At 36.1% G+C, this 15,735-nt stretch overlaps 1 protein-coding gene across 3 annotated transcripts in view; it reads right to left on the bottom strand.

The window, feature by feature from the left end:
* The window catches only part of LOC126166427 (exocyst complex component 6B), a 158,368-nt gene that overhangs the window by 79,931 nt on the left and 62,702 nt on the right, over positions 1 to 15,735 (bottom strand). For all 3 annotated transcript variants that reach the window (XM_049920404.1, XM_049920401.1, XM_049920403.1), the window contains exons 6-7: positions 14,173 to 14,254; positions 7,996 to 8,198 (exon numbers count right to left, since the gene is read on the bottom strand). In XM_049920404.1, the coding sequence (XP_049776361.1) occupies positions 7,996 to 8,198; positions 14,173 to 14,254 (285 nt within the window). The remainder of the gene's footprint in view (positions 1 to 7,995; positions 8,199 to 14,172; positions 14,255 to 15,735) is intronic.

The raw sequence follows: 15,735 nt of genomic DNA on the forward strand, positions 1-15,735 counted from the left end.
TCGGGTTAGGACTCTGTGCAGGTCAGTCCATTACAGGGATGTTATTGTCGTGTAACCACTCCGCCACAGGCTGTGCATTATGAACAGGTGCTCTATTATGTTGAAAGATTCAATCGCCATCCTCGTACTGCTCTTCAACAGCGGGAAGCAAGGAGGTGCTTAAAACATCAATGTAGGCCTGTGCTATGATAGTGCCACACAAAATAATAAGGGGTGCAAGCCTCCTCCATGAAAAACATGATCACACTATAACACCAGAGTCTCTGAATTTTACTGTTGGCACTACACACGCTGGCAGATGATGTTTATTGGGCATTCGCCATACCCACACCTTGCTATCGTATTGCAACATTGTGTACCATGATTCGTCACTCCACACAACATTTTTCCACTGTTCAGTTGTCCACTGTTTACGCTTCTTACACCACGCGAGGCACTGTTTGGCATTTACCAGCATGATATGTGGCTTGTGAGCAGCGACTCAACCATGAAATCCATGTTTTCTCACCTCCCGCCTAACTGTCATAGTACTTGCAGTGGATCCTGATGCAGTCTGGAATTCCTGTGTGATGGTCTGGATAGATGTCTGTCTATTACACATCACGACATCTTCAACTGTCGGCGGTCTCTGTCAGTCAACAAGCGAGGTCGGCCTGTACACTTCTGTGCTGTATGTATCCCTTCACATTTCCACTTCACTATATCTTTAAACAGTGGACCTAGGGATGTTTACTGGTGTGGAAATCTCGCATACAGACATATGACACAAGTGGCACCCAATCACATGACCACGTTCGAAGTCCATGAGTTATGCGGAGTGCCCCATTTTGTTCTCTCATGATGTCTAATGATTACTGAGATCATTGATATGTAGTACCTGGCAGTAGGTGGCAGCTGAATAATGGCAGGGGGAAAATACGAATGTGATATATATATTTGGTGCTTAAATAGTTAAAAGGAAAATTTTGAAAGAATAATGGAAAAATATTTGGAAATACTCACATTCTGGGTGAACTTTAACTGGCACTAATATAAACAGACCTTCAATATTCAATACATATATTCAGCATTTAAAATTCATAAATTTTATGTACATCCTTTTTTTGCTACCGCTATTGTGCATGGATATTGGTATGGCAATATTGGTTCCGGATCAACTCTCCTCTGCTCACGCAAATTCTTCTTGTTAGCTCCAATCCTCTTGACGCAGGATTCTCAGTGTGGGGTGGAATAATGAACAGGAAATAACTGTGCAAATAAACTTTGCTATCTTGATAACAACTTTTAATGTACAGTTGCAATACACATTTTTTTAACAATATTGACTCGACGGAACTCGCAATATGTCCGCCCGCTATCGCGTATAGAGATGAACGGACTTTTTAACAGTATTAACTCTGTGGAGCTAGCAATATGTTCCCCCAATATCACATACAGACACAGACAGACGAATCTAAAGTAATTTAAAAAATAGAAGAGCATTTATTTACCTCTTTCATTTTATGTCAATGTTATAAAAGAAAAGAAATAATAATAATAATAATAATAATAATAATAATAATAATATGTTACATTATACAGCACAATGCACCTGATATGAAAAACCAATGTTTTTGGCAGTGTCCGGATACTTTTAATCACACAGTGTAGACACAGCGCAACGTCTGTTTTACATTTTTGTGGGGTCCACAATTAAAAAACGTTAAACTGAGAAAAATGAAGAACTGATGAAAATGTTAAAACCTCCAAAATATGAGCAAAAACAACTGTAATTGACATATATAAATAAAACTCATAATCCTCACCAATTGTATAAAATCTATATAAGTGAAGGAAATTTAATGAATAGTACAAAATTCAATAATCTGTGGTAATGAATTTAATCAGTTCTTAAAAATTCACAGATGAGTAACAGCAAGTAAAAACTCATTAAAAAAATTTGAAATTGGTATCTGGGTACAAGGTAACTGAGCTATTTTCCGACATACTACGACCACAAATTATACATCAGAACATAATTTTCAAGATATCATGGTGAATTAAAGCAAAAACTGTGAATAATGGTGAAAGGCATCAGAATCTAACATGTGTTGGTGTGTGTTTTCTGCTTCTGCAGCCAATGGCAGTTTAATTTGGTCTAGTAGACTTCAAGCCGCATACACACTAAGCTTGGAACATGTTTTTGAAACATTTTCTGGCTACTTGGTATGCCCATTGTTTGGAAACATCTTTCAAAACATGGAAGCAACTATCCACAGCAGTGTCAGCAGAGATCAAAGGAAACAATGTTTCAAGCCAGCTGCTGCATGTGACCGCTGCACAGTGAAAGTACATTTTTATATTTCACATTGTGCTGTTTGTTGTATAGAGGTGTTAGGTGTAAGTGATTGTTTTCTGTTGCTGTATTAAGTTTTTCCAAGGGAAAAATGCAGTGGACAAGGACTCTGGAATTGCTATCATTGTACCAGATTGACATCTGCTTGTGGATTATATGAAGCAAGCAGTACAAGAATAACAACAAAACAAGACGTTCTGAAGAAAACTGCTGCTACATCTGGTAGAATATTGAGAAAGACTGCATATAAAACAAAATAAGGTTGTCTATCATAGCTTGCTTCCAAATGTGAAATAAATACTCAAGGCTCAGGAATGAAGCTCTCGTTGGAAAAAAAAAAAAAAAGAAAAGAAAAGAAAAAGAAAGTTTGGTTGTAATTGCTTTGCTGAAATTTCTATCTTTTTTTAAGAAATGGTGATACCATATTTGCCAGAGATTCAAAATTGTTAGAAGATATACATGAAATTATGGAAACTAGAGCTGTCTTCCATACTCAGATCCCATACTTAGCAAGTTTTTCCCAACAGTTATTCTATGGTATGTTTTTGCTCACCAAATATGACGACTGTATGCAAACCAACAAATGAATTTCTTACAACAACTAATCTGATTTTATGAACTGTTACCAACTACTATACAAACTTACCATCAAATTAATATCATAGTTTTAAAACCAATTATGGAATACTTTAATAAAAGCAAGCTTATTCTGTAAAATTACGCAACACTGTGAGATGCTTATGGCCTTCAGGCCACAAATCATGATAAATAAATTTACAAAAAGAATGAATGATGATGACGTCTGTCATTGTGTTTGTGTGAATCTTTGAGTATTAATAATGCAGCTCATGTATTACAGTTTCCTCACCTCTGGACATGACATGACAGACAATATGAGAACAAAGCAACAAGTAGCATTGCAGACGATGTGAATAAACTGAGAAATGTTCACTGCCAGTTTGGACAGAGGCAAGAAACGAAGTTGGAAACAGATTTGAAATACTGTAGGAAAAAATGTTTCCAGTGGCAGTGTGGACGCAGCTTCACACTACTTTTTGCACTTTTACTGTCACTGGTGGGTTTTTGACTATCAACTTTTAGGAGCACTTCTGAATGACCCCTGTGTGAACTGTGTGCATATTCATTTCCCTCACAGTGTGAAGCGTATGTGCACAGTATGGCACTTCAAAGCAATGGTGCATTGAATGTATATCACAAATATGTCACACTTATCATTAAATGTCAATTAATAAAGATCAATGCTGTAAGGCCTCAAGAGATTTTATGATAACTAATGCATAGTACAAAATTCAGATGAGGAACCTGAAGCTTAATGTATAATGTCATGGTTAGCTGATTTAGAGATCACAGGTTCGCAACTTGCTGCATGCAATTTTTTTTTTAAACTTTGTGTTGTTATCACATTCATTATGATCATAATACAATATGTTCCGCAATATTCAATGCTGTTAAACATTTCTGTCTGGTTAGAGATGACATAAATATCTGTCTGTTTATCTGTCATGATTCCCGAGTGTGTGGTTAGACAGAAACCTAAGAGGACAGCTTACTTTCCTGTGAATGGAACGAACAGCAATGAAATGCATATTGTGACACAAATATATAGCTTTTTATTTCCGAATATGTAGCAATTTATGAGTGTGTGGTTAGGCAGGAAACTATGAGGACAGCTTAAATCGCTGCAACTGAAATGATGAGCAATAACATTCATACTCTTCCTTGTCACAAATATGTTGCACATTGTGCAATCACAAATATATTTCCCTAAAGAGTTCTTGCTACAACTGAGATTCTCCTCTCACTAACATAGCCATAAACATCAACTTGATGCTATACCGACTGATTAATCTATAGTCTCATTCCTTGTTGCCTTTTCAGTGCCACCACATTATGATTACATCAGTTCCTGCAAAAAGTAGTCTGAAATATACTCAACCCATCATAATTGCACAGTGAAGCTAAATGTTGCAAGTTGTGTTGGCAATGCCAATAAAGAATTATGTCAGCATTTCCTCTTTCATGTTGCCCCTCTTTGCAACAGTGTAAAATATTCCCTTAACTCTGCAATCACTCATGGTGCGAACCAGATGTCTTATGTCACTTATGACTTGTTTAGTCACATCAAATGTCAATAGGAAGAAAATGAGATGAAGTCAAGTGAGATTTTGAGTAAGAACATTGAAATGACTAAGTCTTACTTGAAAGAAAAGTAAAAACAGGAATTTTTTTGCATTGATCTTATGGATTTTTCACAGGGGCTACAAATTTATAGTGTAAAATCCAAAAAACATAAAATCGGAGAATGTAAAATCGAAGTTCCACTGTATCTACAAGTAGGAAAATTAAAGAGGCCTTTGAAGAAACGAGAAACAGCTGAATGAATGTCAAGAGATTGGATGGAAAACCAGTATCAAGCAAAGAAAAGGAGGCTGAAATGTTTATGCAATGTACAGAATGGCTATACAATGGAAAATGAACTTTTAGTCACTATTATACAAAAGGATGAGGATGAAGATAAGAGGGGACATGCGATACTGCAAGATGTTTTTGACAGTTTACTGGAAGGTCTAAGCTGAAACTAGGCATTTGGAGCAGAAGACAGTCCCTCAGAACTGCTGAGATCCTTGGGTGAGCCAGCAATAAAAAAACTATTCCACAGGATATACGAGATAAGAAAAATACCCTCAGACTTCACGAAAGATGTGATAATCCCCTAATTCCAAAGAAAGCAGGTGATGACATGTTAATATTACGAGACTATCAGTTTAATAAGTCTTGGCTGCAAAATACAAATGTCCTTTACAGAAGAATGGAAAAAATTGTAGAAGCCAACCTCATGGAAGAGTTTATAGCATTTGTAGATTGACAGAAAGATTTTAGCAATGTTGACTGGAATACGCTCTTTGAAAATCTGAGGGGGTAAAATACAGAGAGTGAAAGATTATTTGCAACTTGTACAGAAACCAGATGACAATTATAAGAGTCAAAGGGCATGAAAGAGAAGCAGTGATTGAGAAGGGAGTGATGCAGAGCTGTAGTCTATCTCCAGTGTTATTTAATCTGTACATTAAGCAAGCAGTAAAAGTAATCAAAGAAAGATTTGGAGATGGAAGTACAGTTCTGAGAGAACAAATACAAATTTTGAGATTTGGCAACGGCATTGTCATTCTGTCAGAGGCAGCAAAAGACTTGGAAGAGCAGCTGACTGGAATGGACAAAGTCTTGAAAGGATACAAGAAGAACATCAACAAAAACAAAACAAGGGGAAAAGAATGTAGTTGAATTAAATACGGCTTTGCTGAGGGAATTAGTTTAGGAAATGAGACACTAAAAGTAGTAGATGAGTTTTGCTATTTGGGCGGTAAAATAACCAATGATCACTAAAATAGAGGAGATATGAAACAGACTGGCAATGGCATGAAGAAAAAAATTTATTAACACAGAATATAAAAGTTTAGGAAGTCTTTTCTGAATATATTTGGAAAGTAGCCTTTTTCAGAAACATGGATGATAAACAGTTCAGACAAGAAGAGAATAGACATGTTTGAAATATGGTGCTAAATAAGAATGCTGAAGATTAGATGGGTACATCATGCAACTAATGAGGAGGTACTGAATAGAATTGGTGACAAAAGAAGTATGTGGCACAACTTGACTTAAAGAAGGGATCGATTAAAGGACACTTTCTGGGACATCAAGGGGTCACCAGTTTAGTATTGGAAGCAGGGGCAAAAATTGTAGAGGGAGACCACGAGATGAATACACTGAGCCATTTCAAAAGGATGTAGGTTGCAGTAGTTATTCAGAGATCAAGAGTCTTGTGCAGGATAGAGTAGTATGGAGCTGCATCAAACTAGCCATCAGACTGATGATGACACTGATGATGGTGCCACCGCTGCCACCACCACCACCACCACCACCACCACCACCACCACCACCACCACCAACAACAACAACATGTAATGTCTTTTTGTCTTGATCATGTATGTAAACAAAACAAAATGTGCAGCAACAGATTAAGTGCATGACTGATATTTGTTGTGCACTGTAGTTGATGTTTAATGTGACACATTTACGAATTCACATCAAGTGTGTACCTTCATACTGTATACCTGTACATATCTCCCAAAACCATACTCTTTTACAACAGTATGGTCATGTATTTTTAAACATAGCACCACACAAACACTTTGCTTCTGATCTTTGCACCACAGTTCCACATGCCTAAGAAACACACCTGAATAAGGTTTGCCATAATAAAACAATTAATAATTAATGACCAGTTGTTATTATTACTGCACTCCATTTCAACTGATGCTGATGATAGCATGACATAAATGGCCTACGAGTCAAGATCAAAGACCATCTCCATTTTTTTTTATATTTATCTCCTGCACTTTATAAAAATCAAATAAATTAGAAACTTTCTCTACCCTCAATATTTGGAGGAAACCAAATGATTTATTTGTGCGACTGGCCCTTATTACATATTATTTTACTTTCAATTTTTACTGATCCCATAAACTTCCATGATGAATCAAAAGCCTTCTGCATGAGGCAGGTGTGCTCATTCTTCCAGTAATGGGATTATAATAATACCCTTGTTGATGAGTGAATGCCTGTTCCATAAGCTCTGCATCAACATGAAGTCAATGTACAATGTAATGTACTCTAATGTTCTTATCTATGTATACCAACAGCACATCTGTACTGGTATTATTGATAATTATTACACAAAATTAGTCTGTAATGCCACACACAGAAAATTATTATTTGGTTCAGCAGCCAGAGACTGCATTTGTGTGTGTGTGTGTGTGTGTGTGTGTGTGTGTGTGTGTGTGTGTGTGTGTGTGAGAGAGAGAGAGAGAGAGAGAGAGAGAGAGAGAGAGAGAGAGAGAGAGGGGGGGGGGGGGGGGCAACTATCCTTTCCATAACATTGTTACATTCTATCCTGGATTTTCAATTGTTGAATTGTAACATCTCGCAAACATTTATGTACATTGGACTGATTTCACAAAGAAGTTCCCTCAGTAGAAAGCTGAGGTAATTGTAACAAAACTACCACAATGATGTAGACAGTCAACAAAATGGAGATAATTTTGAACATAACTGACGAGAAATGTAATTCAACATTATAATCTATGTAATTCAGGGTTTGAGTGGTTTTCTATTCTGAAAAAAAGAGACCTTATGTTAGTTGGTGCAATGTTAATGTCGTAGCTCCAAATCTCTTACCAAGTGATGTGGGTAATGATCAGCAAACTGGACTTATATTTGGGAGGGCAGCTGTTCAGATCCCCTGTATGTTTTTAGTTGCTTCCTCAACTAATTATGGCAAGTACAAGGACAGCTCCTTTCAAATGGACATGGCTGATTTCCCTCCCTCCTAATCCTCCCCCACTGATTGAATTTGAGCTCTGCTTGTCAAAAGGGCATTAAACTCTCATTTTCATTCTGCCAAATCACTTCTCTGCTTCTCATGTTTTAGAAGAAGCACTGCAATCTTGTTACCTTATTACTTTAGACAAAACTGAAAAATAAATGTGATAATATTATGATATTTGTAAGGACTCATCAACATGTACTGAAATACTAACAGTGCAATTTCACTGAAAATCTGAACAACTGTTTTTACTTACCATGTTAGTTGGAGGCTGAAGAACAAGTCGTGCTTGCTTCTTCCGCTGTTTACGATAGTATGTCTCAAAGGTATCACGTGATCCTAAGACTGTGTAGATATGCAGGCAGCGATACACAGGTGAGAAATCTATAAGGTCCTGTGCACTGAGGTCCTCTTCTGCATCATAACTGCTTTCTGCTGGTGGTTCATAATCTACTTCACCTGGGACAAGACAATAAGCAAGTTAGCTAGCCTCTTTCAGGACATTTGCTTCTGAAGGTTTAATTATAACACTGATAAAATTTTAACTGCTGAGCTAATGTACAACTTTATTGAAGAAAAAAAAAACTTTTGTTGCTTGATCTTAAAAAAATTCACAAATTGCTGGTTGTTCAGCACATATTAGGATGATAATAGGAAGAATGTACAGTATTACTACCATTTGATACAGTAAAATCATTTTTGCTTGATGTTGAGTTTGGCTGCCTACATGCACAGATTAACAATTGTTGTAATTGTGTCAGTAGAATGCAGTGATGTGAGCAATTTGTATGTAAGTACAAGATAACATGATTCATATTTACTTCTTTGTTAGCAAAATGTCAGAGGCTAAATATGCTTCAAGTATGCAATATACACTGAACATACTTTTTGATAAATGGTTCCCTTTAAAAAATAACTAGCAGAGTTTGAAATACATTTTAAAAACTCTGCTCTTTACTTCTAAATTATCCAACTAGATTACATATTATTCACTTTCTAGTCAACAGGAATTGAATATTCAGTACAAAAATTAAACATTACTGCCCTTAACAATATGCTTAGTCATGATCTTCTCTCCTACTTATAATATACACTTCCATGAGATCAATTACAGTGTGACATTAATATCTTACATCATTTGCCATCCTTTCAGAACAAAATTACCTCAATAGCAACACACACAAATATCCCCACAAACAACCTGTTATCTTCTCAATGGTGTTTTCGTTAATAAATTCAGTTGCATCAAAGACTCATAATAACCTTCTGAAGAGAAATAAAAGTTGTTTGAAACCTGAGTTGTAATGTCAAGCTTCAAGTTTATATTACTATCCACTGCTCAAGACTTCTGACTTGTGGTTATCCTTATGTACACCTTTCTTTACACTCATATCTTCAACATACACTTTTTGAGAGGGTGAAAACATAGCCCCAGTTTACATTACAATAAGTGCTAAATTTATTGCAAAGTTCACAATGTTTAATATGTTCAAGAGGAAGTAAAGCTAATTTTTTTATTTGAATGGTTGACATTAGAGTGGCTTATTTCTGAGAAGTCTTTTATTTTCATTAAAAATTCTGTTGTATGTAAAAATTAAAAGATGCATGGAATGCTATAAGTCTCAAGCTGTTTAGAGATAATGCAGCATGTGCAAGAACAGATGCTGACTGTCTGTCACTGAGTATCTCCATAGAGAAAATTGGTAACCATTCACAATTTGACACTTTTTAATTTATGTTGCTAATCACACTGAACAGTGTAGCTTTTTGTGGATTTGTGTTTGTCCAATTAAAATGTGTTGTATGAATATGATTCAATGACATTGTGAAAATGTTACTTCATTTGACTTGAAGTAAACCCATAATCAAGGATCAGAGTACAAAAGCAAATCCAAGGAAGGTAATACAGTAAAACTTCATTTATATGTTTTTCAATGGACTACAGAAAAAAAAAAAAAATTGTATAAGTGTGAAAAACGTATATATGAAATATAGCACCATACTATCAAATTAATTGGTAAACACAAATGAAAAATCCAGTAAATAAAATGTTACATTCTACAAAATGTTATATCGGCTTACTAGGTACCATACTTAACAAAGATATAAAGAAAAATGTAAACCTCTACACAGAAGAAAAGTCATTTTGTAAAAAAATTTGTAATTTTTGCTTGTTTTTTCTTTGACGTTGCAATAGCGTGCACTGTACAAATCAAAACAGGCTAACTCTGTCATTATTTCGTTAAAAACATTGTGGCACATCACAAATTGTTTAATTATTTCTAATGCATTTACTGCATCATTAAATGTCATGGAAGAATGCTGACTATTTCTATCAATTTCGTTATATATGTGACGCAGCATGTAAATTTGTGTGTCAGACAGCTGCAGTGATGCTAGCACTCCAAGTGGTTGATTTCTCCATGCAGTAAACACAAGACGAACACTTCCTTTGATCAAATCATCTTTGACTGTTTGATTAATGGCATCTCATTCTTAGCATTCTCAAATCTGAAACTAGGCTGTTGTCCATTGTCTCTAGTCCTGCATTTGTCTCACTCCTAGCCCATTTTTTAGTGATTTTTGCCTTCACAGCAGTGGGTCTTCATCTTACTTTTTCTTGCCTCATTTCCTGAATTAAAACTTCTCCTGGTAAAGGAGCTATTTCAAAGCTACAAAAATGGAAGGACTAAACCATCTTTTCATTTTGTGTGCATTAGATCTGCTCCGACATTTCTTGTTTTCAGTGACTATTAATTAGATGCGCATTTTCTATACTTTAATACAGTAGAACTTGATCAAATTGGAATGTGTATAATTCAGAAATCTGCCCAACCACACACGTTCAGTTCGATGTGCTCTTTACACTTTTATACGTTAATTTTTTTTGTACAAAGCGGAATGTGTCTAACACAGAAATGGAGGTTATTCACTGCTACTGTATTACGGTGTGGTACTGCAGATGTGAACATCAAACTGCACTGCTCTGTTCAACAACGAACCACTTACATACAGTGTTGGTACATCAAAGGAAATGTTATTTTCACAAGTGCTCTGTTTGGTGGTGTTTCTCATTTTCCATTATTAATTATGTAAGTGGGTGAAAACTGGAATATTCCTGTGCATCTACTAACACTCTGCTGCAATCTGTGCAGTGAAAGATATGGGTGTTGTTCCGTTAAATAATGGTTTTACCCGACAAGGTCAAGCACATTGAAGAATGCATTGTCTGCATTATTTTCTACCAGTTTCGGTTGACTAGTACCACTTTAAGCAATAACATTATGTCAAACAGAAAGTATGTGTCGCTAACACTTAACGAAAATATTAATGTAATCAGGGCGAGAGAGACAGACAAATTCTCTATGCATGAAATAACGTTGTGTCTCAAATGTGGTAAAATACAAATTTATGGCACTTTAAGAAACAAGGATAAAATATGGGATGAATGGATGAAAGGGAACAGGCAAACTAAAAGAAACGCGAAGAAGATGGGAAACGAAGAAGTTAATTGGATAGTGTGGAAATGGTTCATAAGCACACGGGCAAAAAACTTACCTTTGGCTGGGCCCATGTTGCAGAGTGAAAGTTTCTAAAAAGTTTCTAAAAAGCTTGGAAATGTGGAGTTCCATGCATCCACAGGATGGCTGGACAGTTTCAAAGCCAGGCACGACATCGTGTGGAACGAAGTGTGTGGAGAAGCTAAGGATGTGCAGGAAAGTGTAGCAACAGAATGGAAGACAATACTGTACAACCTAATTACAAATTATGACCCAAAAGACGTGTTCAGCGCCAATGAAACCAAACTGTTTTATCGCGCACTGCCTTCAAAATCTCTAGCAATTCAAGGTGAAAAGTGCAGTGGTTGAAAAAGGGTCATGGAAAGACTCCCTGTACTGCCATGTGGAAACATGTTACATAAAATTGAGAAGACACTGGTGATTTGAAAGGTGCAAAACCATGTCGTTTCGAAGCATTGGCATCAGTAAGCTTCCAGTCAGAGGATGAAGCAATAAAAAGGTATGGATGGTGAGTAGTGTTATGGAAGAATGGCTGGGCTCTTTCAATGCTTTAATGAAAAAAGAAATCACCAAGTTTTTTTCCTAGACAATGCAATCCACCACCCAAAAGTCGAGTTATTAAATGTGACATTGACTTGGTTCCTGCCAGGTTCAACCAGCCTAACACAACAAATGCACCCGGGGTCCAAATCCCACTAGAGGTGATTATTGATGCATTCTCTTATTCTTAGGGTTGAAGAAGCCAAAAGCATTTGCTCTCGCTAAGGCCAGACTCAGCAGCCAGAGACTGTGGTCGACTCTGTGTGTGTGTGTGTGTGTGGTGTGTGTGTGTGTGTGTGTGTGTGTGTGTGTGTGTGTGTGTGTGTTATTTCCAAAGAAGACCTTGTCGGCCAAAAGCTCACTGTCTGGCAGTCTTTTTGTTATCCTAATCTGTGACTCAGCATCTCCACTATATGGTGAGTAGCAACTATTCTTTTCATAATATTATTGCATGTAGTGTAGAAGACTATATTTAAAGTGATGACTTTCTGTCACCTCACTCCAATTTTACTTCAGCAACAGATTGAATAGGAATTCACAATACAGAAGATGATTGGGAATAAAGGAAGAAGAAAAAGAAACAGAAGAAGAAGAGCAAAATGATGTCCTCAGAAAAATTAATATGCCTGAAGAAGTTATTGCATGCATGAACAATGTTAGCAATTTACAGCACACACAATTTCTTCCAACCTGTTGGAACTATTGCACAGTGCCAAAAATTGCTTAAAAAAATTTTAACAAGAAATTTAAAGAGGTTTCCCTCCTTGGTATATGGCAAAAAAGTGAAAATTAAAGTAAATACACAAAGGAATAACATGTACATACATATAATAATAAAGAAATTTTAAGTCAGAGTAAAAATACAGAAATGCCGTATTATTTCTCAGTTAGTGTAATAGGCTAGTGCTCTATTGTACAATATACAACAAATGAAAACCTACTGTGCTGAAGTGAGGGTAAATAAATATGTAAATAATTACAAATTTATACTTATTTGCTTGACACCTGGCAAATTTTATATAGCCTAGAGAGTTTTGTGTAACCCAGAAACTTGTCCAATTTGGAAAATTATTTTAGTTCCATGCGATTCCGTTTTGAGAAAGTTTTACTTTCATTTTCGAGAAAGTGTTAATTCTTTTCAGAATGCACAAAAAGTTAATGGTTTTATTATTTTTACTCACTGTTTATCCAAGTACTTTCAATTAAAAGTGTATAACATTTATAGATAGGGAGTAATTAATTTAAAGAACTGGCGAATTGTTCAGAAATGTCTAAGAACTCCCCAGTGAAAACTAAAGCTCATTCCACATTTCATGGCAAAAGTTAATTTTAAAGCTGTTAAAGGAACCCAGTAATTATTTACCAGTAATATACACTGAATAGAATATAGTAAAGTAAGAGATTAATGTGTTGATAAAATAAAAATAAATGTCATGTGACAAGGGCCTCCTGTCGGATAGACTGTTCGCCGGGTGCAAGCCTTTTCAATTTGACGCCACTTCGGCAACTTGCGCATCAATGGGGATGAAATGATGATGATTAGGACAACACAACACCCAATCCCTGAGTGGGGAAAATCTCCGGCCGAGCCGGGAATTGAACCCGGGCCCTTAGGATTGACATACTGTCAAACTGACCACTCAGCTACGGGCAGCAGACAATGTGTAGATTATATTTAGGTAATTAGAAAGAGAGCATAGGCTCATTTGTAAAACACTGAGGGAAAAAAAGTTTCTCTGGCCTGTTTATGATGCCAACTTGGCATATGCGTAAAGTTATTTAGAAAAATCACAGATATCCTAAACACAGACAGGTGAAAAGAGATTTAAACCCTACTTTTCCCAAATGAAAGTGTGGAGTCTAAGTGAATCACTTCATACTGTAGAAACACTGTCTTTTCACAGAAGCATTTATATGGTCCAATTGCACAGTAAGCATCAGCTGCTAGCTTTCAGCTTTAAAACAGAAAAATAATTAATAATACTGTCATGTAGAATCAGAAATCAAGTTCCATTTATGACTGCAATAAGAACTAACTCTTCACACTGAAAGAATGTTTAAAATCACACATGGAACTGCCTGCCTCAGCACAGAATGATTCTGATTGTACGTACTCAGAATGTTCTAGCAAATTCCAATCTTCCATAAACAAATATGTCTGAGAACCATCTAGTAATTATAAATCTTAAGTGATGAAGAATTGCAGGAGCCAGGAATCGAGCTGGTAACCCACACATTGGCAGCTTTAACTGCTACACCATGGCAGATGACATACAGCACATATATTTTAGAGAAACAGAAAACATTCATTTTGTAATCAGCCATTTCTGAATTAAATTTACATTGTTTCCTTCACGCATTACAAACCATACCTGTGAAGGGATTTGGAGGTGCTGGTGCTTTGCGTTTCTTCCTTCCCACAATGCCTGGATCACTGCCCATTTGTTCAGCTGTCTGGTTTGAAGTGTAAGAAAAACAAACATTATTTTGTGGTTTTCTCGCAAAGCTAAGGACAACTTTCCACAAATAAAATCAAAATTTTCAATTACAATTTAATATAATATATAAGGAAACTTTGATTTAAACATGGTAATGGAAAGTCCTTTGTGGTATGTAAATAATGCAGGAGTAAAGATAAAAATCATTTTTCACCATGCTAAGATTTCCAAACCAAACAGTAGGTCCCATTATGAAGGCTTTACTCACCAACTCCACTATAAGGTTAGTGGCACCTTTACTTTTCATAATATTGTTACGCCTATAAGTAACCAGCATATTGCCATATTCACATATTTTTAATAAACATGTGAAAGTGTTGCTCAAATAGATATTTAAGGAGTGAAGATAACAACATACCTATCATTTGGTGCCCTTTCCATGCCCCTTTTTCCTTGTACACTTTCGCTTGTTTAAGTTTTCACTGCTAATTGTGATATACACTGTATACAAATGTTGCAGTTGGGCTCTGCTTTCAGCTTGGTGTCCCAAGTAGGGCTGTTAATAAAATATCGACATTTTTTTTCCAAAAAATATATTCGTATATTGGCTATACCTTTTCACCCAATAAATCGATATCAAAATGGCAATATCGAGTGCCAATATTTTTATTTGATTTTTTTTCACAGTTATTGGTATATATTTGAAGTTGTTCTTCTGAAATTGTAGTAGAATGGAATTTTACTTTCATTGTGTGAAGGAGTCTTACTACTTTTTGCAATTTCACCATGTCCAATCTTTCTTTTAGACTTTGTGAAGCAAGTACATACGATACAAAAGATGAAGTTTGATTACACTGTGGGAGGGGGAACTGGTGGTGTGAATGGAATAACAAGGTTTATGAAGTGAAGAAGTAGCACACCAGTGTGTTAAAAAACAAATATTGAACACAACTAGTGTGCTACTTCTTTGTATCAGCATTCTTCAAAAATAGCTGCTGAAAGTGATGAACAAAAATCTAAATGACAATATTTGTCTCCATGGGAGGCAAATCTGCACTCGGCACAACCAACAAACTGTGACGTTTATCTTCACCACACAACTCTGACACTACAACTGCTGGGTCGCTGGTGTTGGTATAAATGGAAAACAGGAAGGTTGACATGAAGTGTTCCAGACAAATCTGATGCACGATGAAACCGAACACAGTACCCACTGGACACCTTTCATTGTGCCACTTTATGCTGTTACCATTGTTAGCAAAGTGGTTATCCCCAAGTGTGAACGTGCATCGTTTCCCTTTAATTTCTTGCCTGAAAGGGATAAGTGGACTGCTAGCTTGTTGACGCACAGTATATATAACAACATATCAATACTTAAAGATACAGCTCTAAAACCGGCAGTATATTTACAATGTGCAGCTGATATTTTTACAGGCATGTATATTGATATTTGTCCCATCGACATATCACTACTTTCTTTTGATATATCGAGATCCA

The sequence above is a fragment of the Schistocerca cancellata genome, chromosome 1, assembly GCF_023864275.1.
Source record: "Schistocerca cancellata isolate TAMUIC-IGC-003103 chromosome 1, iqSchCanc2.1, whole genome shotgun sequence".
Lineage (NCBI taxonomy): Eukaryota > Metazoa > Arthropoda > Insecta > Orthoptera > Acrididae > Schistocerca > Schistocerca cancellata.